Below are 22,102 nucleotides of genomic sequence, written 5' to 3'. Positions count from 1 at the left end.
TGTTTATAGACTTACAGGGGAAGTTCAAGGGGTGTTCGCCAACTCGCCAGAAGCTCTCCTTCTGGTTGGTGGAATTGATTAAACTAGCATATGACCAGCAAGGGGTCAGTTCCCCAGCCGCAGTTAAGGTGCACTCGACTAGGGCCTATGCCACATCTGCGGCACATTTGGTGGGCTAAGTTTCACTGATATCTGCTCGGCAGCCACGTGGTCATCGCATCAAACGTTTGTAAGGCACTACTCCATAGATGTGCGGGCAGCGAAGGCTGCCGACTTTGGATGGGCAGTCCTAAAGAGGGTGTTACTGCCATGTCAGCCATCAAGAAACTGATTGCAGAGATGCCCAACCGCCACTTGAGGCTACTACAGTCACGTGCAACATGTGGTTGCCGGCATCGCGAGGAGCTAACGAATTCTACCCAAAGCTGATCTACGCAGGCGCAGAACTCACTATTTATGAATGATGGAACCACTACCAGATCATCTATTACAGGTAAGCAACCTGTTTTTCCATATACACCCCAACAAGAGTCAGCACTGGGTTTTTTTTAAAAGCCATATCCCTCATATACAAAACACTTTTCTAAGTCATGGTTGGATGATAGTCATGGTTCTATTAAGTCATGGCTAGTTATCTAAAGGTGGCATTATAAATTGCCCAGCACAACATTCAGAGCTATAGAAATGAATAATAATGGATCTTGGGAGTGGGGAGAGAACGATGGGCTTGAAATTAGTGAGTAGGCGCAATGCCATGCAAGATGGAACAAAAAATAGATGAGATTACCTTCTGCATTTGGGCTTCTCATAGATAGAAGCATTTAATGAAGGTAGTTTGAAAATCCTTATCATGACGATCTAAAACATGGATACGCAACACTGCAGTACAGCACCTCTGAATCTGTCACTTGGACACAGTTGATTGGTATCTCTGGACATATTTCTGGTTGAGAAGGTGAAGCAGCACACTCAGACTGTCTGCTAGCATGGTAAATTTTGATAGGATAGTTATTTTTATTCAGAAGACTTGCCCTGTTTCTCAAATAGAGACTCAAAGTTCTTATATAATGCAAACAAGGCATTTTTAATGTAAAGTGATACTTTGCAACTCTCTATATTTGGCTGTTTGTGTTGTATGTTTTATGCAGGCACAGTAGTTCCTGCATCCTCTTCCTTCCATGATTCTCCTTCTTTTGGTTGCTTTTGTTTGAGTGCCTCCAGAAATTCAAATCCCAGTCTTGGCAAATCCATCTGAAATGTCTCATGGCTTATTGGGTAAGAGAAACATCATCACTCTTGCACATGGCTCTCGGTCAGTTGCAGCAGATGGATGAAATATGTGCTGCCCAAAACTTCCCAACTGGCCAGTGCCTTGAGACAGCAGTGGAAAAAGGAACTCAGTTTTTAAAGATGGAGTTCTTCTGACTGGTTTGTACCTTGGTTAAAGTCAGCACAGCTACTGAAGCTTCTGGCGGTTAGGCAGATCCAAGCTGATCTTCTAGTCACCAAGAACTGGTGGTTGCTGGAACCTGGAGACTGGGAAAGAATCGTGGCAGTTGAAGCTTTTGGCAGATGGGCAGAGCCTCTGGGCCCTTTTACAAATCTTCATCTTTAAATACAGTATATATTGGCACAATATAGTCAAATGCTCCTGGGCGAGTACACCCTATTTCTTCCTGTGAAACGTTTTTGGTTCCATGTCTTGTTTGCACTCTTCCTTTAAACATAATTTCAGATAAATTAAGCTAAGAGTGAATGAAATATCTTCATATACCCATGAAAGTCTGAAAGGTTATCAGCTGATTGGGATGGACTGTTGCTATCAGGTAATTCAAAGCAGAGCAGCTGTGCAGCTGCATAATATATTACAGGGGTGCTTGAGGAATCTACCCAGCTGGCAGGCTAATTATAGCATCTGAAACAAATCAGTGCATAACTATCAAAATGAACGAAGCTGGTGGGCTGGTTCAAATAAGCCTTGTATGCTCTGGTGTGCATGTACTCTTTTTTTGAATCCATTGCCTGTATTAATCCTGCTGTAATTTAAACACCTGTCTACATGGAATGTGTGAAATGTCCTTACCCACCACATTCAACTGTTTACACACCTGCCTTGCTTGGAAAGATAGTTTTAAAATAAATACCATTTTGGTATTAGAGGGGAAATGCAGTAAGGTATTACAATATGGAGAGGATGAAATAGAATGGTGAAGCAACTGGCTAAATGCACATTGATGCTGAAATGGAGTGAATGAGATTAATCTCCCTTTATGCAGGCTGGAAACCAAGCCTCTCATGATTGATTATAAAAGGGTTGTGTATGCCCAAACATATAAATTCTGCACTAAAGAAACCCACATTCTTCACTCAGATTAAATTTTGCAAAGTGAGCTCCTCACACATATAGTTGTTTGTGCAAAACAATGCTGCTTTCAGGTTTTCAAAGAGCTTGGAATTTTTGGCAAGAGGGACAAGGGGTTGTGCAAGGCACTGAAATCTCACTTTCTGATCCCCAGCTTCTGCTTGGATACAAATTTTCTTTTTAAAAAACCAAACATACATTCTCAGGATGCCAGATTTTGCCTCATATGCCAAATTCCAGCTGTGTAGGGACACAGAATGAAGCAGCTGCTCTATAGAAAGCAGTATGTTCCAACAGAAGTGGAAATATGATGTACTACAGGGGCATCATTAGGGGGTGTCCTATAGAGCAAGGCCTGCAATGAATTGTTTAGAGCCCTGAATCTCATTAACCCAGGGCTTGTGTAGCGAACTTTTTTCTTAGTCTGTCAGACTTCCTTACCCAGTAAGGAATGTGGTTCAACATTTTCTGATGGACGAGAATGTAATTTTTCATCACCTTCTCAGATTTCAGTACTGAGGAAAGCTGTTCTGATGGGTAATGTTTTCTGATGGATTGGACTACAGTTTTTCATTACTCTTTCAGATTTACATTACTCTCTGTTATAGAGTTTGAGAAGCATTTAGCTAAAAGCATTAAGGGCAATAGCAAAAACATCATTAAATACGTCAGAAGCAGGAAACCTGCCAGGGAGGCGGTTGGACTGTTAGATGATGTGTGATTGAAAGAGATTATTGAGGAGGATATGCAGACTTGAGAGAAGGTAAATGAGTTCTTTGCATCACTCTTCATGGCAGAGGATACTGAGTGTATACCTATGCCTGAACCAAGCTTTTCAGGGACAGAGAACAGTTCCCCATCAAAGACTCTTGAGTAAAATTAGTGGTCATGGGATAAAGGGACAGGTTCAATTGTGGATTGATAACTGGTTGAAGGATAGTAAATAGAGGATAGGAATAAATGGATACTTTCACAATGGAGAGAAGTAAGGTGGGGTCCCCCAGGAATCTGTACTGGGACCAGTGCTCTAACTTATTTATAAATGTTCTAGAAGTTGTGGTAAGCAGTGAAGTGGCCAGATTTGCAGACAACACAATACTATTTAGGCTAGTGAAAGATTGCAAGGAGCTCCGAAAAGGTATCTGCAAACTGGGTGAGTGAGCGACAAAATGGCAGATGCTGTTCAATGTAAGCAAGTGTAAAGAGATACATATTGGAGCCAAAAATCCCAGCTTCACATAGATGCTGATGGGGTCTGAGCTGTCACTGACTGACCAAGAGAGGGATCTTGGGGTCATGATGGACAGCTTGTTGAAAGTATCAACTCAATGTGTGGCAGCTGCGAAAAAAGCCAATTCCATGCTTGGAATAATTAGGAAGGGGACTGAAAATAAAACTGCTAATATTATAATACCCTTATACAAATCTTTGGTGTGGCCACATTTGAAATACTGTGTACAATTTTGGTCACAGCACCTCAAAAAGGACATTATCTTCTGCACCTGGAGAAGATGCAGAAGAGTGTAACCAAGATGATCAGGAACCTGGAGCACCTTCCTTATGAGGCAAGACTACAACGCCTGGGGCTTTTTTGTTTAGAACGAAGATGACTGAGGGGAGACATGATAGAGGTCTATACAATTATGCATGATGTGGAGAGTGTGGATAGAGAGAAATTTCTCTCTCTCTCCCTCCCTCCCTCGCCTGCTCATAACACTAGATCCAGGGATCATCCGATGAAACTGATTGTCAAGAAATTTACAACCAAAGGAAGTACTTTTTTGTACAATGCATAATTAACCTATGTAATTCTGTGCCACAAGATGTGGTGACAGCCACCAGCCTGGATGGCTTTAAGAAGTGCTTAGATAAATTCATGTAGGACAGGTCTATCAATAGCTACTAGTCTGTTGGCTATAGACCACCTCCAGCCTCAAGAGGCAAGATGCCGCTAAATACCAGTTGCAGGGAAGCACCAGCAGGAGAGGGAGCATGCCCTCAGCTTTTGTCTGTGGGCTTCCCAGAGGCCTCTGGTCGGCCACTGTGTTAAACAGGATGCTGGACTAAATAGGCCTTGGGCCTGATCCAACAGGGCTGTTCTTACGTTCTTAGATTTCAGTTTTTTCTAATACCCATTCACATTTCATGTGTGTCCATTACTGGTGCTACAAAGAGCAGGCTGGGCCAGGGCTTGGAGGAAAGAAGAGAGACAGCTTGGATGGGGCATTGACTGCTGTATTTGCCTCTGTCCCACCTCCTCCAGGTGTGTCCATCATTGGGGCTGCTGCTACAAAGAGCAGGCTGGGCCAGAGTTTAGGGGAAGGAAGAGATACAGCTTGGGTGGGCCACTGACTGCTGTGTTTGCCTCTGCCCCACCTCCTCCAGGAGTCTTCATCACTGGGGCTGCTGCTGCTGCAACAAAGAGCAGGCTGGCCCAGGGGCGCGAGCCTCTTGGTGCGAGCTGGTGTGAGAGCACAAGGGCTCTCGTCCTTGTGGCTCTCAGCCTTGGGGTGAGCAGGCTGTGGCCTTGGAAGACCTTCCTTTTTCCATCAAGAAGCCAGCAAGAGAGTATGACTGAGCGAGTCTTGAACCTGGTTTTTAGCAAATGGGGGAGCTGTGCTTGGTTGGGCTGAGGAGATGTGTCTGGGAGAGCAGAAAAGCAGCGATGGTCTGGTGGCAGCAATATTACAGGTAGCGGGCAGAGGGAGGGATGGTGGTAGGAGCTGGGCAGGCCGTTGCAGGGGGAAACAGTCTAGGCCAGGGATTCTCAAACTTGGGTCCTCAGGTGTTATTGGACTTCAACTCCCATAATCCCCAGCCTTAGTGGCCTTTGGTTGGGGATTATGGGAGTTGAAGTCCAATAACACCTGAGGACCCAAGTTTGAGAATCACTGGTCTAGGCAATTGAGGCCTGTTCCTTTTTCCAGCTCTTCTCCCAAACCTGCGGCCCCAGGGAGCTCTCCCTCGAGTATTAGGGTGCTGCTGTTGAATGCCAGCACTAAACACTAAAACATCCCTCATCCACGATTTGATTGTGGATGAGCATGCTGACTTGGTATGCGTGATGGAGACCTGGTTGGATTTGCTGGGTAGGGTTGATCTCTCTCAGCTCTGTCCTTCAGGTTTCCTGATCCTGCAGCTGCCCTGCCTAGAGGGTTGGGGAGGGGGTGTTGCGGTAATCTATCACGAGACCGTTCCCATTTCCAGGTGCTCAGTCAGGGAAACTCAGAATTTCAAGTGTTTGTCCTTGAGGGTGGGCCTCTGAGATAGGCTGGGGATTCTGCTGGTGTACCGACAGCACTTCAGTCTCCCTACCTGAGCTGGTGGGGGTGGTCTCGGGGATGGCTTTGAGTTCCCCCAAGCAGTAGTCCCTATAATTTTTTTTCATCTCTGTGCAGAATGAGTTTTGTTCTGGGCGGCAGTATCAAGGCACTGTGTGCACATCTGCATTCAGAATGGGGCCTTCCTGATTCAACGTGAGCAGGATCTAAATTGAACTGAGCGGACATCCAAAAACTTGTGAGCGCGCAAACAAGCACACGCCTTAGAAGGAACAGTGCCCTCAAGCTTATTGTCTTGGGGAATTTCAATGTCCACGCTGAACCCCCACCCCCCAGTTGGAGCAGCTCAGGATTTCATGGCAACCATAGGCCTATCTCAGCTGGTATCTGGCCCTACCCACATGGCAGGACATACTCTGGACCTGGTTTTTGCCAACCAGGTAATAAATGATCTGGAGGTGGGGGAGTTTGAGATAACTAAACATCATCTGACAGAGTTTAGTTTTGACTGCTCCATCTGCCCTCTACAGGGGTATTGGAATGGTCCGCCCCTGGAGGCTTATGGATCCGCTTGGTTTCCAGACAGCCCTTAGGGATTTTCCAGTGTCCAGAGCCGGTGACTCTGTCGAGACCCTGGTGAATCTCTGGAACGGAGAGACAGCCCGGGCTGTTGACAAAGTTGCTCTTAAATGCTCTCTCTGGCTTGGTGGAGCCCATTCTGCTCCTTGGTTTTCCTTGGAGCTTAGGGCAATGAAACAACTCGGGCAACGGCTGGAACAACGCTGGAGGAAGAGTCGTGAGAGCCCATTTTCGGGACTACTCAGTGGTGCTGGGGGTGGCGAAGAAACAGTTTTTATCTGCCTCCATTGCATCTGCTCAGTGCAGACCAGTGGAGCTGTTCCATGTAGCAAAGACATTGCTCCACACATCCCTCCCCCCCCCACCAGGTAATGGGGGAGAAATCATCTACAGCCTGTTGTGATCAGTTTGCATGTCACTTTGCAGATAAAGTTGTTTGCATCAGTGCTGATTTGGACTCCAGAGTTTTGGCAGTTCTGGCAGACATGCCTCAGGTACCATCTGGTCCTATTGTGTTGGATTCTTTTTAGTTGGTGCAACCTGAAGATATGGACAAGATCCTGGGCAGTATGCAGCCGACATTGTGCACTCTTGACCCTTGCCCTTCATGGCTAATAAAAGCTGCCAGGGAGGGTACAGGCAGATGATTGGAGGTGATTATTAATGCTCCATTAAGGGAGTGCAGGATGCCATTGTGCCTCAAGGAGGCGATTGTAAAACCATTATTTTAAAAGTCGTCCTTTGATCCCTCAACCTGGACAACTATAGACCTGTCTCTAACCTTCCCTTTTGGGTCAAGGTGATGGAGCGTGTGGTGGTGTCCCAGCTGCAGAGGGTCTTGGATGATACAGATTATCTAGACCTTTTTCGATCTGGCTTCCACCCATGGGACTGAAACTTCCTTGGTCGCTCTAGTGGATGACCTACGCTGGGAACTAGACAGGGGGAGTGAGTCCCTGTTGTTTCTGCTGGACCTCTCAGCGGCATTCAATATCATCGACCACGGTGTCCTTCTTCTGCCTCTTGAGAATGGGAATCGGAAGTACTGCTTTGGAGTGGCTCCGGTCCTTTCTTGGGGGGAAGGTCCAGAAGGTGGTGCTGGGGGACTATTGCTCGACTCTGTGGCTATTGATCTATGGGGTCCAGCAGGGTTCGATTTTGTCCCCCATGCTATTTAACATCTACATGAAAACACTGGGAGAAGTCATCTGGGGTTTAGACTGGGTTGTCAGCAATATGCAGATGGCACTCAGCTCTATCTCTCCTTATCATCTGATCCTAGGGAGACAGTGGATGTCCTGAATCGGGGGCTGGAGGCTGTGATGGGTTGGATGTGGGCTAATAAACTGAGACTGAATCTGGACAAGACAGAGGTAATGTTGGTCAGTAGGAGAGCCAGTCGGGATGAGGAGATTCTACCAGTTCTGGATCAGGTTGCACTCCCCTTGAAGGAGCAAGTACGCAGCTTGGGGTATTACTGGACCCAGCTCTGCTTTTGGAAGCTCAGGTGGAGGCGATGGCCAGGGGTGCCTTTGCACAGCTTCAGCTAGTGTGCATCTTTTTAGTCAGATCTATGTTTTTATATTCTAGCTTAATATTATAATTGTGTGATTTTTATAGTCTTGTTATAATTTTTCTGCATGAACCACCTTGAGAGTGTTTTAATGAAAGACAGTATACAAATTTAAAAATAATATTTTTAATGAAAATATTTCATTACTGTCATAAGCTTTTCTGATTGCTGATGTTTTAAGATGGACTATACCATAGAATTTCATTAATCTGTCAGATTCCAGTATTTTCCAGTAATGTTTACTGATGGACTGGAACTTAATTTTTCATTGCGCTGTGAGGATAAAGGCTACAAATGGAGAGACAGTGTGCTCTTTTCTTGCCAGCTCTCCAGGCATTTCACAGCACTTCAAATTTGCCATAATAAACATCATTGTAGTGTTTCCCTTTTTGTATTTCAGAGTTATTTGGGTGCCAAATAACACAGCAACAAAATCTGATGCTTTTCTGTAGGATTTGTTTTGTTCCCATTTTGAAGAAGGTAATTAAATCTGACAGGAATTCTAGGCAGAAAAAAAAAGAAAGCCACTTCCTTTAGTCACATACTGAGTGTGCTTCACTTCAGTTGAGCATGCTCAGTTACATAGGGTAAGGAAATCAGACAAAGACAAACATTTTCTTTACTGGCTTTGCATCAGCCACCTCCATGACCTCTTCCAGAAAGGAAGTGCATAGTGGAGGCACCTGCACAGAGCATTGGAGAGAGCACCTTGCCTCACCTAGCTCTCTGATGCTTCCACTTTCATAGGTGCTGTATTATAATATGAGAATTTTAAAAGTATATGTAATCATTTGGGGGCAGAGGGATATGATTGATCAAAAGGGAGGCTGTGGGCTCAGGCCCCAAATCTTTTAAGTACTTAGCAATGCCCCTGCTGTACTACTTGGTTCTTTTAATTTTGTTTTTAGAATTTCTGTCCCACTTTATAAATACAGGTAGACCTCTGTATTCATGGGAGTTCCGTTGTCTGGAATTACCGTGGATAGGGAACCTGCGAATACAGAATCATTAAGTCTATGGGATTACATGTTAGGTTCTTGGAGGCCTGAAAATCTCATTAAAAAATGGTCAAAAGGCGAAATAAAGTGCCCTACCATGCTCTGCGGCCCTCAGCAATCCAGCATTGCCTCCCAGAAGTCCAAATCCATCCCTTTTTTCACAGAATAAAACATTTTAACTAAATGAGCCACAAAATGGCTCTGTTTGCCAAAATGGCAGCTCGAAATGACCTCCAAGGTCATTTCCAGCCCCCCACCCCAACCCATGGATATGTGGATTTAACCCTTTCCCCCACTGCTCCCACCCACGCCAAGGTCAGATGTGAATTCTCTGACTGTGGATACCACTTGAAACCACGGATGCTAGGTCCACAGGTAACAAGGTTCTGCTGTCATGCAAAGCAGCTAGCATGATCAATAAAACAAAATTCAAGATAAAAACCAAAATGAAGGTAGATAGCAGCAAAATATCCACTGAGATTAGGAATAAAGTATCATTTGGAGACAGGCCTAAAAAATATTGATGACTCTTTTTGGATTCCTACAATCCCCCAGACTATCCCTGCCTCTCAGCTGAAGTGGAATCTGATCACCTCTGATGCCTTTGTGAGGGAGATGGTCATTGGAGGAGGGGTATAGATTGGAGTTCATTCAGTCTCTAGGACAAATTTGTACCCTCTATAAAAGCCAAATATGGAGAAAAACACCTTCTCATTCTAAAGTCATTGAACCAGGTGGCTCACTTTTGTCTGCGGGGGATTTTTGTATACACTTAATCTACACAAAATACTGAGATACCAAACCAAAACAAAAAGGCCTGGCAGCAGGTCTTTGAGATGTCTGAACAACAGTGAATTGTCTGCAGGAAGTAGGTTTTGTGATGAATCTGGAGAAGAGCTCCCTAGTATATTTGGATACTTTAGAGCATCCTGGTATATTTGGGAATCCAGCTACACAGTTCACAGTACAACATGCTCCTTTCAAATGAGAAAAAATGCAACCTAATCAGTCTGGAATGATTGTTCAATTTGCTTACAGAGGTAGACTAGACTTCATATCTCATTATGATAGTGCCCTGCTGTGATGTGATAAAGTAGTTGTGGTTTCACATGATGCTGTTCAATACTCATTTCTTTTATTCCGTGATGGGAGAAGCAGGCAGACTCTCAAGATCATTCTGGTCAATTGAAAGATGAATAAGTCCATGAAATGGAGGCTGGACAGTGTGTGGCTGTGCAAGAGTGTTAGCCTTGCAACGTAAGACAAGAATATAGTCATGATAGAATTTAGTTTCACGGCTTGGGAGATGCATCTGAGAGACCAAGTGCCCAGGAATTTTGGATGAGCCAAGAAGCTCAGAAAAATATCACCTGATTGGAGGTGCAAATAATGAAACCGGTCCTCTTAGCATTCCGGACTGAACTGCTGGATCCCATATCCTGTTCAAGTAGAAGTGAAAGGCCCGTCACACATTTAACTTCTGCCACCTCTTTTTAAGGATGCTCTGGATTTAGACAGATGTTAGCTCACCTCTTGAGATCTATGGAAAATTGAACTCACTTCTGAGGAAAAGAGAAGGATCTGGGCACAGGACTAACGTTTTCAAGTGAAAAATGTATAGGCTAGAACTAGATTACAGAACCCGCAGTCACACCCGCTTGACTAACATGACATCCTCCCAAAAGAGTGTCTTAAGTGTGAGTTCTTTGAGAAGTACAGTGGGCATGGATTCAAATGGTGGTTGCATCAAAGCTGGAGCAGCCAGTTCAGATTCCAGCTTGGAAACTGGTGCATGGCCTGTGGATTAGAAGTGCCACTCCCTTAAGAAATCTCCAAATCTATAGATGTGAGGATAGACTCACAGTAGACTCTACCCCCCCCCCCCCACATCTCCAAATACCGATCAAGAAAATGGGAGGTTTTATATGCTGAAAATTCTTGTTCTTGAGATAGATATAAGGGCATGTCCCCTCATTGTCTTCATTGTGAGTGTCCTTCTGGATGATAGGCAATAAAAGGTCTTCCTCAGGATGACCCTGCATGTTTTGTTTTTAATCCTGTTTCATTTTCTTCCAGTTTGGCATGTTTGCTCTTAGAATGGTAGTGTGTGTTTGTGTAACGATTTTGTTTTTTCTTGTTCCAGACTGGGGTTTGTGAGACACCATCTAGAACAGGGCTGCATAACATTGGCCCTCCAGCAGATGTTAGCCTACTGTCCCCATCATCTCTGACTATTGGCCATTGTGGCTGGGGATGTTTTTGTAGCCCAAAAACAGCTGGAGGACCAAAGTTGTGCAGCCCTGTCCTAGAGGAAGTAGTAATTTTGGTCCTGCCTCCTGGTTTCATGAGAGAGGTATCCCTGAAGGTTACTAAGTGCCGTCCTACCTTCCTCAAGAACAGGAATTTATGATAAATAAAACTTTAGCATTTTTCAGTGGAATCTTGCAGTCAAAATAGGGAATAACTTATGTAGGAAAGAAGAGAGCCACAGAATCAACTGACCCCCAAGGACCCCCAAGAAGAGAGCTGGTCTTGTGGTAGCAAGCATGAGTGTGAGTACTGTAAGATATTCCCCTTAGGGGATGGAGCCGCTCTGGGAAGAGCATCTAGGTTCCAAGTTCCTTCCCTGGTATCTCCAAGATAGGGCTGAGAGAAATTCTTGCCTGCAACCTTGGAGAAGCCACTGCCAGTGTGTGTAGATAATACTGAGCGAGGTGGACCTATGGTCTGACTCAGTATATGGCAGCTTCCTATGTTCCTATGACCTTCCTAAACAGCCAGATTTTTCCACTGTTGTCTGAAGGCATACTGTGTTGAGGCCAGGTAGGCCTCTCCTGGGCAGAGGAAGCATACTGTAGAACTGAAACCACTCAGGGAAAGATCTGCTCCAATGGACACTCACTGAACTTCAGTCAGTGAAGGCACATGGGACAGAACCTCTGGTGTATTGCAGAGCACATGAGAGGGTTTATATAGGAGAAAGCAGCCCTTAAGATACCTAGGACCCAAGCCTTCTATAAAGGCAGTGGATTTAGCAGTGTTTAGCCAGTAGGGAGAGTTTCTCAGAATTACTCTATCATATTCTTAGAGCCCTATTGTAGTAGGCATTCACTGAACATACTCAATAACTTGCTGTTACAGAATCTCATCAAATGAGAGTGTCTGCTTAACTGTATTATAGCAAAGGCATGCTGAGTGGCAATCTTTGTGGCTGTTTGGCATTTATGGAACTTCTTTCCCCTGGAGAGATGAGTTGTGTTACCAGATGTGCTGGAGGTTCATCTGGGATGTGGGCTGTGCTGGGGTTAATCTGAGGTGGTGGCTAGTGCAGGCTATCATATTGTGTTGGTGTTTTGTGAACTTATCTTTTGTTTTCCTCTCATGTTCTGGTTTTAAATATGTTGCAACTAACACTGAACTCATGGGATAGGGTGGGGTTGGATAAATTCCAAGTAAATACAGTTCTGCTCATAGTGTCACTCATTTACCATTACAATGATGGAAAGAAAAGGATACACTCCAAAGAGCAATGTGGTCATGCTTAGAAATATTTGACAATGACTCTGTAGTTACATTCTTATTCTGCCCTACCTCCAAGGAGCTCTGGTGGTGTACATGATCCTGCCTCTCATTTATTCTTCCTTGCAACAACCTTTTGAGGTAGATTATGCTGAAAGATAGTGAATGGCCCAGCATCCCCAAATAAGCTTAGTGGCAGGGTGGGATTTGAGCTGTAGTCTTCCTAGTTTAAGCCCAACACTTTCTCCACTATAGTAGCCCACACCTCAGTGTTTTTATAAATATTAAAAATATATATATCAGTAGTGTGGCCGGTGTGGCGCAGCCAGGGGAACAGTGAGAGGCACCTTTGAGCATAATTCAGAAGGTGCTTACCTCCATTCCAGCAGCACCTGCCAGCTGCTCCGAGCTGCAGCATGCCACCCGGCATGCCCTGGGGATCGGATCCACCACTCACTTGGTCATTGGTGGGTGATAGGATCCACGGAAACCAGCTGAGTGGTGGAGCCAATCCCCTGCCACAGGGAGTGCTGGACAGTGCACTGCAGCACGGAGCAGCTTACAACTGCTGCCAGAACTGAGGGAAGCACCTTCTAATTTATGCTTAAATGCCTCTCGCTGCCCCCACTACTTAACTTAAATATAAATGTATCTGTTGGTCAGTAAAAATACTTTCAGATGTGTGCTTCTGCCCATCTCTAACTTGTAGAGTATTTCTCCTTTTTTTCCCCTTTTCAGTTCACAACCTTAAATCTGATGAGTGGAACTGTAAGCAGAGCAAATGCATCTTCTCCTTCCAGTTATCGGTCATCGCTTACCCAAGGAAGTTCATTTTGGGCCTTTCAAACACACACGCACACGGCTGATGTCAAACCTACAGCTTTGACAGTCAAGTAAGTTAAACTGGCTACCTATATATAGCTTTAGAGTGAGAGGGGCTACTAAGGCACTTAAAAATGTCTCTAATTATTGCTGATTTGCAGGACCGTGGCTGCAAATATGGTATGGGAAGGTGTATATGGGTATATACAAGGTGAATATGGGTGTGGGAAGGTGTGATAGATGGATGGGGTCTCTTTCATTCTACAGCGAAACTCTAGAATAAGATGTTTTTATGCTCAGTGCAGATATTGTATGTTAGAAAGTGCTAAAAACTGATATTGGTTGTATTTCTCTTCTTCCCCCCACCCCACTCCCAACGAGATGTAAAATTCAGAGACTTGAAATAGAGGAATGGGACTCATCTGTGGAAATGTTGCCCAAAGGGAGAAGTGTTCCTGCCTATGTATGAGACAGACTGGGGAGGAGAGCTGGTCTTGTGGTAGCAAGCATGAATTGTCCCCTTTGCTAAGCAGGGTCTGCTATGGTTGCATTTGAATGGGAGACTACATGTTTGAGCACTATAAGATATTTCTCTTAGGAAATGGGGCCGCTCTGGGAAGAGCACCTGCGTGCTTGCATGCAGAAGGTTCCAAGTTCCCTCCCTGGCATCTCCAACATAGGGCTGAGAGTGACTCCTGCTTGCAACCTTGGAGAAGCCACTGCCAGTCTGTGTAGACAATACTGAGCTAGATGGACCAATGGTCTGACTCAGTAGAAGACAGCTGCCTATGTTCCTATGTTTCAGACAAATTGACTAGAGTATTCAGCCAATGGGAAGGATAAGGCCTTCCTGTCTCCAATTAGTTTCTCTGCTTCAGATAAACTAATTTTTCTTGATTTTTCTGATTTTTCTTGTGCTCCTGTGAACCTGAACATGTAAAGTGTGTAAGACCTTCCCCTCTGTCCTTATCTTCCTATAAAGGTGTGCTGTGGGGAAAATCAATGAGGGGGAAAGTGATGGGTAGAACCTGGGTGGAGAGGCCCTCCCCCAAATTAAGAAAGAAAAGGAAAAAATGGACAAGGACTGTGCCCATAGGATCAGAATGTAAGAAGTCAATAAAAACCCTAACTGTGTCAATAGCAAGAGAGGCAAATCCCCCTTGCTGGGAGAAGGAGATTGAGCATCCTCACCCCAGTCTGTCCTTGTTTTTCTGATTTGTTTAGGATTAAAGCCCTCTTCAGATATTATAAATCCTAACCATGAGTGCTGCTTGCGAGGGGGAAAGCAGGGAGGAGGTCCTAACCCCATTCCCTACTGTCACTCATCACGAATATGCTGATGGCACTGTTTGGCTGAATGGAGTGGCATCATAAGTGTGATGTCTCGCGATTTCATGAACTGCAACTTTGCAGCTCATGGGATTGCTGGCCATCGCACTTACAGCACCGCCCTGTTCTGACAAACCGTGTCATAAGCGTGGTGAATGGCAGCGTGGGAGTGTGAGACTTGTACCCTGCTTCCCGCTTCATGTGTGGTGCTCACAGTTAGGATTTATAATGTCTGAAGAGGACTAAAGTCAGTGACAAAATCCTCACTTAACTCTGTTGTATCCTTTTGCACATAAATCTCACCCCCAAAACTAAAAGAGTAGCTTCTCCAACTGATGAAGAACTTCTCCTGCACCAGGGCTGCACAACTTTGGCCCTTCTGCTGATGTTGGACTACAACTCCCATCATCCCTGACTTTTGGCCAATGTGGCCAGAAATGATAGGAGTTGTAGTCCAACAGTTGGAGGGCAGAAGTTGTGCAGGCATGTCCTATGCACCCTGTGAGAAGAGCAGCCCAGCTGCTTCTGCCTCCTCCACTCTATTTGTAGTAGTAGGAACATGTCTTTGGTCCTGACTGTGACTTTTAATGTGATTCTAAAACACTTCCTTGTTAATGGCTATACAGTAATAGTACTTTGACTATCTGTAGGTCTTTATACTTTATCCATATTTTGAAGTCCTCTGCATAACAGCAGTGTTTTGAGTCTTTTAATCACCATTCTGTTCTGCCCCGGTGTCCATTATTTCTTCCTCTATTTTTAGCCTAATTTCCAGTAGGCTTATGAGATCACCCGGCTGTGTGTGTGTGTGTGTGTGTGTGTGTGTGTGTGTGTGTGTGTGTCCCACATCAATTTTTCAATGCCTGGACCAATATGAATCAAATCGGGTACAGTTGAAGGGACACACAGGGACACCTCAACTTCATAGTTTGTGGTGATGTCATCCACCCTGATCCTAGATGGTGGACACATGAATGTTTGAGGTGCAAGAGGGCTAACTTGTAGACCACCTAACCAATTTTAGCCAAATTGGGTACCTGAGGTGTCCCTATTTGTCCCTACAGCTGTACCCAATTTGGCTCAAATCGGTTAGGTGGTCTACAAGTTAGCCCTCTTGCACCTCAAACATTCATGCGTCCACCATGGCGGATGCGGGAACATTTGAGGTGCAAGAGGATTAACTTGTGGACCGCCTAACTGATTTGAGCCAAATTTGGTGAAGTTGTAGTTGAGTGACACAGGGACACCTCAGCGGTGCGGTTTATGATGATGTCATCCACCCCAATTCAAGATGGCCAACATGTGAACATTTGAGGCACACTTGGGCTAACTTGTGAACCGCCTAACCGATTTGAACCAAATTTTCTATAGGTGTAGGGACACATACGAGTGTAGTTGTAATGTCATCCACCCTGATTCAAGATGGAGGACACATGAACATCTGAGGTGCAAGTACGAACTGATCTGGACCAAATTTGGTACAATTGTAAGGACAAACACCTCAAATGCATCGTTTGTGATGATATCATCCACCCCAATTCAAGATAGTGGATGCATGAATGTCTGAGGCACGTGGGCTAACTTGTGAACTACTTCTGATTTGAACCAAATTTAGTCCAGTTGTAGGGATAGTGAAAGGAAAGTTGACAGATTAGTTCTTACTAGAACAACTTGTTATCTGAATAGCTTGAAAGCATTCATTTTTTGCCAGTTCCCTATTCTGATAAGAGCATAGAACCTCCACAATTATTCTGTCCTTTTGGCTTACATTTGAATTTTGTTCTAGGTCAAGACAATGTCCTTTAGTGAATGATATATTTCTGCAGTCAGGGCTACTTTTGCATTTAGCTTCTGCAGTGTTTCTTTTGTGCTACATTGTAGTTTGTTTTGTAACATTAGTTGTCTGCGTGGGTTGATCAAGTTCCATTTTCACTTTAACAATAGCTTTGTGTATCTTGTGACCTTCTGTTTAGCCCCTTTACAATTTGGACTTCTCTTTCTTATTGTGCTTCAGTAGTAGTAAAGTTATTAGAGGATTTATGGAGTTTAATTCAAGGCCCAGACCTGTATGTGTTTAAAAATCTTCTACATCAAGTGGACCATTGAACTCCAGTTAATCATCCGCTGAAACAGTATTACCAGTCAGTTTTTACTTAATATGGAGAAGCATCTACATTTGCCTTCCAAATTTAACAGTTTCTGTGAGGATACCAGTTAGCGAATGAAGTGTCAAGTCAAAACATGTGCCATTTGGCCCTGACTGCCAGATGGTCAAACAGTTGTAACAACCTGAAAAAGTGCATCAGAAGTAAACCCAGACTATGATGTCAAAAATCCTGGAGATCAAAACTGCCTGAGCTCCAGTATCAGTTTATTGAAATCTCTCCCTCTGTCATGGACTTAGGTGCTGTTGTGTTCTGGATATTCGTGGACTTTGTTCTGGGGTAACCTGTCAACGCAAAGGCACTCGGAGCAGAAGGGCTGTGTAGAAAAGAGTGCAGATATGCTTGAAAGGCAGAATTTCTGATATGCCTTCTGTTTCTTAGAGGTATTTAGATCACCTGCTGGTAGTTGGCACATTAAGGGAGTGAGAGAACTGAACAGAGGTGGAAGAGCACCTCGTATGTATACATTGTATTGGTGGGATGGGATGGGATGAAGAGGGGTGAGTTAACAATACATTATTATATGTATGCAACTTCCACTTGTACCTCATTCCTTTTGAAAGTTTCTTCAAAATATTCATCTCTCCTATAAAGGACATGGTTTTCCTTTCTCCAGATAAAGCCTCAAATTATGTGGGAATGGTGCATCCTCCCAAGTGTCTTTTGGTGCTTCACTTAGAGAACATGAAATTATGAAATGTGTGCACTGAAGCAGAGAAATAGAAACAAATGTTTTAAATGTATAGCTTGAAGGGGGGCAGGTTTTGGGAAGCAAATGATTTGCCTAGGTTTTTTTTTTAACATTGTTCGAAAACGAATTCTGTGATGTTCGGACTTCAGAAGTGGATTGGGAGTTATACTTGAAACAGGCCCATTGAACTGTGGAAAATACATGGCCTTCAGTTGGGTTTCAATCCCTGGTTTACAGAGTTTCAAGGAGACTTCCTCTATTACTTCCATAAGTCACTTTAAAAAGTGTAATGTGGTAGTGTTGATTGTATCACACTTGCTCCAAGATCTGCTGGTGCTGCTCTTGGATTATGAATTATAGGCCTTAGCATGTTTTACAGGGAATTTCTTATACTGGGCCACTGCTCCTATTTGATGTCAGCCTGACACACACCTGAATCCAATGTGGGTATCAAAACATGAAACTAAGCCCATGGAAAGTTAAACAACATTATATGACTGAAGCCACTCCATTGCTATAGAAGCTTGGATGAAAGTGTCTGTTTTCTGGCCATTTGCCTTGTAAATTCAAAAACTTGTTCTAGTTGTTCTGGCAGGGCTTCACTTCCTGTGTTTCCTGCTTCTTGTTTCCATCTCTGTTTTTGAGATTTCTGTGGATATGAGAGAGAATGATACATTCGTGCTTCCATGGCCAAAAAGTAGTCAAGATGTTAAATTAGGTCAGAAAGTAGATCTGAAAAGTGTCTGTCTCTCTTTTTCTTGTAATAAAATTGAATAAATAAGAGCTTTAAACCTTAGTAGAAACTCCCACCCTTCCATTTGGTGAATTATGTGCACCAGCCTCACCCTTTTTATCCCTCTGAATCTAAAGTATGCAGCCTTCTGGTGTTGCTTCATCCCTCATCAGGTTGTTGCTGAGCTACTGTAGCTGCTCTTTCATCTCTCACTACTTGCATTGGTGCTGACACTCTGTTCTCTGGCCACATGCTCTTGATATGGCAGGTGCTGCAGCTGCTACGTCTTCGGATCAGTTGGAAGAATCCTAGCGTGGGAGTTATGGTGGGGTGTCTTTGACAAATACCCCTTCCCATCTCTTTCCCTATTTAAAGACTACCCAAAGGGATAGCTCTCTTCCCCTTAAAGTTTCTAGGATTCCAAAATATGCTAGTGGTCATAGTTTTGTCCAGCGACAGTTCCTTTCCCCTCTATTCACTTCATGTATCATCTACTTATTTGCTATGCTGTCTAGTCTTGCTTCCATTTTAGAAAACATAGATTTTACCACCAGAAGATATTTCAAGGAGCACAAATAGCAGCATTGCTGACAGCAAGTAAACCAGGCTACTTGAAACTAGTGCAACATGACTTGAACTGTCTCTGTGTTGGTATAACCGTGCAACAGAAACCTTTGTGGGCAGCTCCAGTTAGACCTCAACCTGTGTTCTTGAAATAACCCTGACTCCATCACTATGGGTTTGCACAAGCTTCATAGAGATTTGCTTTCTGCATTCTTAAGTCTTGGGTTTTGCCTACCCAGAGCTTTCAAAGGAAAGCACGAAGCCTGAGAGTTTGAAGTGTAGCCCTGCAGCTTCAGCTTTCCAGACATTGCTGAGCTGTACTATGTAGTTAATTTTCCAAGATAATGGGGATATTCATCACTAGGCAGTTTAGTTAGAGTGCAGTGACTATAGAACTCAATCTTAAGCATGTGTGCTGAATGTTATTGGAACAGAAGTGAGGAAGTTTCATTACCATTGCTTCCATCTATAATGGAAGACATCTAATTGGGTTCTGGGAAAGCCACCATGCTAGGCTAACTCCTGAATGAGGTTAGTACATCTGTACTATGTTGTAGAATACATGGCACCCAGATAATTAACAGCTGATCATCACTTCTCAGTTTCCATTCAGGGTAAACATTCTTCCCTTTCCCATTGTCTCTATACTTTGCTTTTCTTGGCTTCAGATGTCATCCTGAGAGCAGCTGTAAGGAGGGGAGGGGGTGGGGAAGGATGGAAAGCGTACATCTGCCATTGACCTCATTTATCCTAGTTAACAACAGCTAACTCACTTCAGCTACTTCTCTAAATGTTTCTGTAACTTATTCCAGATCTGTTGTAATCTAAGGAAATCAGTTGCTATAATAAGTGTTCCCAATTTCTATTACAGGAGTCCTTCCATATTCTTGTTGTGACTTTTCTCTCTATGAATGTGAAAGAATTGAGCATGATACTGAGCATGAACTGAGGTCATGCACAATGATTTTTCTGCATCTGAAGAAAAAGACTAAATTCATTTCACAATATTTTCAGTCACCTTTTAAGATGCTACAAGACTTTGTCTTTAACACTTTTTGGGTTTGCCACTTCAAACCATTCAGCTGAGCTTCTCAGTTTCCCAGTTCAGATGCAACCCTAAACCATGGTTTAATGCTACATGAATGATTCTAAGGAATCTTTGGGCTTGTGCACTGCCTTATCTCCTTGTGTGTTTGTGTGTGAGAGAGAGAGTAGGAGAGTGAATATTCCTCCTTCCATTTTTTTAAAAAAGCCACTGCTCCCTTTTATGTATGAATTCAAGAAACTTTGATTTGAGTAACTAAAGGTAGAACAAACCAAGGATCATACTGTGGTTTTATATCCTGATTGGTTCTAATATTAAATTCCATTTTACTAAGCACATTTCTCACCATTCATACATATTGCAGAACTGCCATTCAAAAGCGTTCACTCTTCCTCCCATGCAAACCCGCATCTCTCTTAGATTCACTCAGATAAATTGAGATCATCTGGAGAGGTTCGTCTGCAGTTGCCACCCTGAGACTCTGGAATACACTTCCTGCTGAAATAAGAGCCTCCCCATCTCTGGCAACTTTGAAAAAGTCTAAAGACGCATGTATTCACCCAAGCTTTTTAACTAGACTTGTGGTTTTGAATTGTTTTAAGGTTTTAATTTCTGTTTTAATTTGTTTTATATTGCTGTGATCTGCCCAAAGATGGAAATTTGGGGTGGTGTACAAATATCATAAATACATAAATAATGCTGAGCTTCTTTAATATGGTGTCTTGACCAGGCCGCTGAGTTGCCTAAAGTGTCAAAGATTGTTCTCTCCTATTTGGCATAACAGTTTCAGGTGCATTTGTTTGTGTGTTTCAGATTTCTTCTTGATCCTAATATTGAATCTCCCATCTTCTTCCTTAAATATATTTCTCTAAGGCACACCCATCGCTAATCCCATGCGTGGCAGTTCTCATGAGAGTTCACAAGCAGCTGCCCAGATAGTGACAGGGACGGGGGAGAAAACAGTTATGCTGGCCGGCAGGAGGAGGCAGTGGGCAGGTGGGAGGAGGCGGATGCTGTTGGGAGGTGGCCGGCTGGCCGGCGGCTGGGTGGGAGGTGGTGGCTGGCTGGCGGGCAGAGGTGGTAGGCAGGAGGGCGGATGCCTGGCCAGTGAGGGAAATAAGCGGGGGTGGGGGTGGCAGCAGGGGTGGGTGGGGTGGGGAGAGAGAGAAAACGGCTGCAGCAAACTAGAGGTGCAGATGCTCTGTGCCTAGCCCAGCTAGTTTTATTAAGTGCCTGGCCCAGCTAGTTTTATTATTTGTTAACCCACAAAAAGGACTTGTAATGTGTCTTTCAAAAGAATTACAAACAATCCTAGAGAGTGCTCCATAGTCTCAATGGCATGACTGAAAATCTTTGTGCCACTCACTGGAAGTCAGGAAGATGCAGAGCAGAGCTTGCATGTTGATCTAAGGGCAGGGGTTGTCCTTTCATGATGCCAGGTGAGGTGGTTGCCTTAGGCAGCAGATTATTGAGGTACCCTCAGTGCCTGCACCCCACCCTCCTAGAAGCAGTTCTTAAAGCTTACTCAAAACATTTTATTGTTCAAAACCAAACTCTTTTGATTGAGGCTGCAGTGGATAACTGAGATGACCCAACGGCTTGATGTTCACTGTGTTAATATCCAGAATTATCTCTCTCCTAGGGTGAGGACTAAAGTGATTACATGGAAGCTTTCAGTGTTTTTATTTTTTCAGTGATTTGGAAAGGACTGCCTCAGGTAACTTGGCTAGAACCTATAGTACTGTCCAGTCCAGCCCAGGCCTTGACACTGAACTGTCAGGAAATCCCAGGAATGCTATACTTCTCACCTCCCCGCCCGTGTGTGTGTGTGTGTATTGTGTGTATTGTGTGTGAGTACCCAGAATGTTGGGGGGCAATATGCTAAATCACTGTAAACCGCTTAGAGAGCTTCCAGCTATAGAGCGGTATATAAATGTAAGTGCTATTGCTATTGCTATTGTATTCAAACAGCATATTATGAACTGCCTGGATGTTCTTCACAAAAGGTCAATCACTTGATTTGTTCTTTGCGTTTAACTGCTAATAACTGGACTAGGACCGGGAAGACCCAAGTTCAAATCCCCATTCAACCATGAAACTCACTGGATGACTCTGGGCCAGTCATATATCTCTCGGCCTAACCTTGTGAGGATAAAAATAACCACGTACACCACTCTGAGCTCCTCAGAGGAAGAGCGGGATATAAATGTAAATAAATAAAATAAAATAAAGAATGACTTCCATGTCCTTAGCTGGTTCTTAGGACCAAAACACAAATTAGTATAGTATTAGGATTCCCTGAGAAGAGTCCTCTTTGAATACTGTATTGAGTATCAACTAAAATGTAAGATTTGAGGCCAGAATAGTAAAATCAAACCACATTAGCAATCAATGTTACAATGGGTTTGCATCAGTTTAATTATTGTGGCACTAACATCACA

The 22,102-nt window shown here is 43.9% G+C and overlaps 1 protein-coding gene across 25 annotated transcripts in view; it reads left to right on the top strand.

Annotated features, from left to right (window-relative positions):
• TTLL5 (tubulin tyrosine ligase like 5) overlaps window positions 1–22,102 on the top strand; it is a 253,862-nt gene that overhangs the window by 141,472 nt on the left and 90,288 nt on the right. For 24 of the 25 annotated variants that reach the window (XR_008309973.1, XR_008309988.1, XR_008309987.1 and 21 more), the window contains one exon: window positions 13,051–13,205. The exons of the other annotated variant lie outside the window; for it this stretch is intronic. Coding sequence is in view for 19 of the 24 variants with exons in the window: in XM_053262503.1 (XP_053118478.1) it covers window positions 13,051–13,205 (155 nt within the window). In the remaining 5 variants the exon portion in view is untranslated. The remainder of the gene's footprint in view (window positions 1–13,050; window positions 13,206–22,102) is intronic. 25 annotated transcript variants of the gene reach the window in all.

This window comes from Hemicordylus capensis, chromosome 1 (assembly GCF_027244095.1).
Source record: "Hemicordylus capensis ecotype Gifberg chromosome 1, rHemCap1.1.pri, whole genome shotgun sequence".
NCBI lineage: Eukaryota > Metazoa > Chordata > Lepidosauria > Squamata > Cordylidae > Hemicordylus > Hemicordylus capensis.
This window is presented reverse-complemented; position numbering and strand designations above follow the sequence as displayed.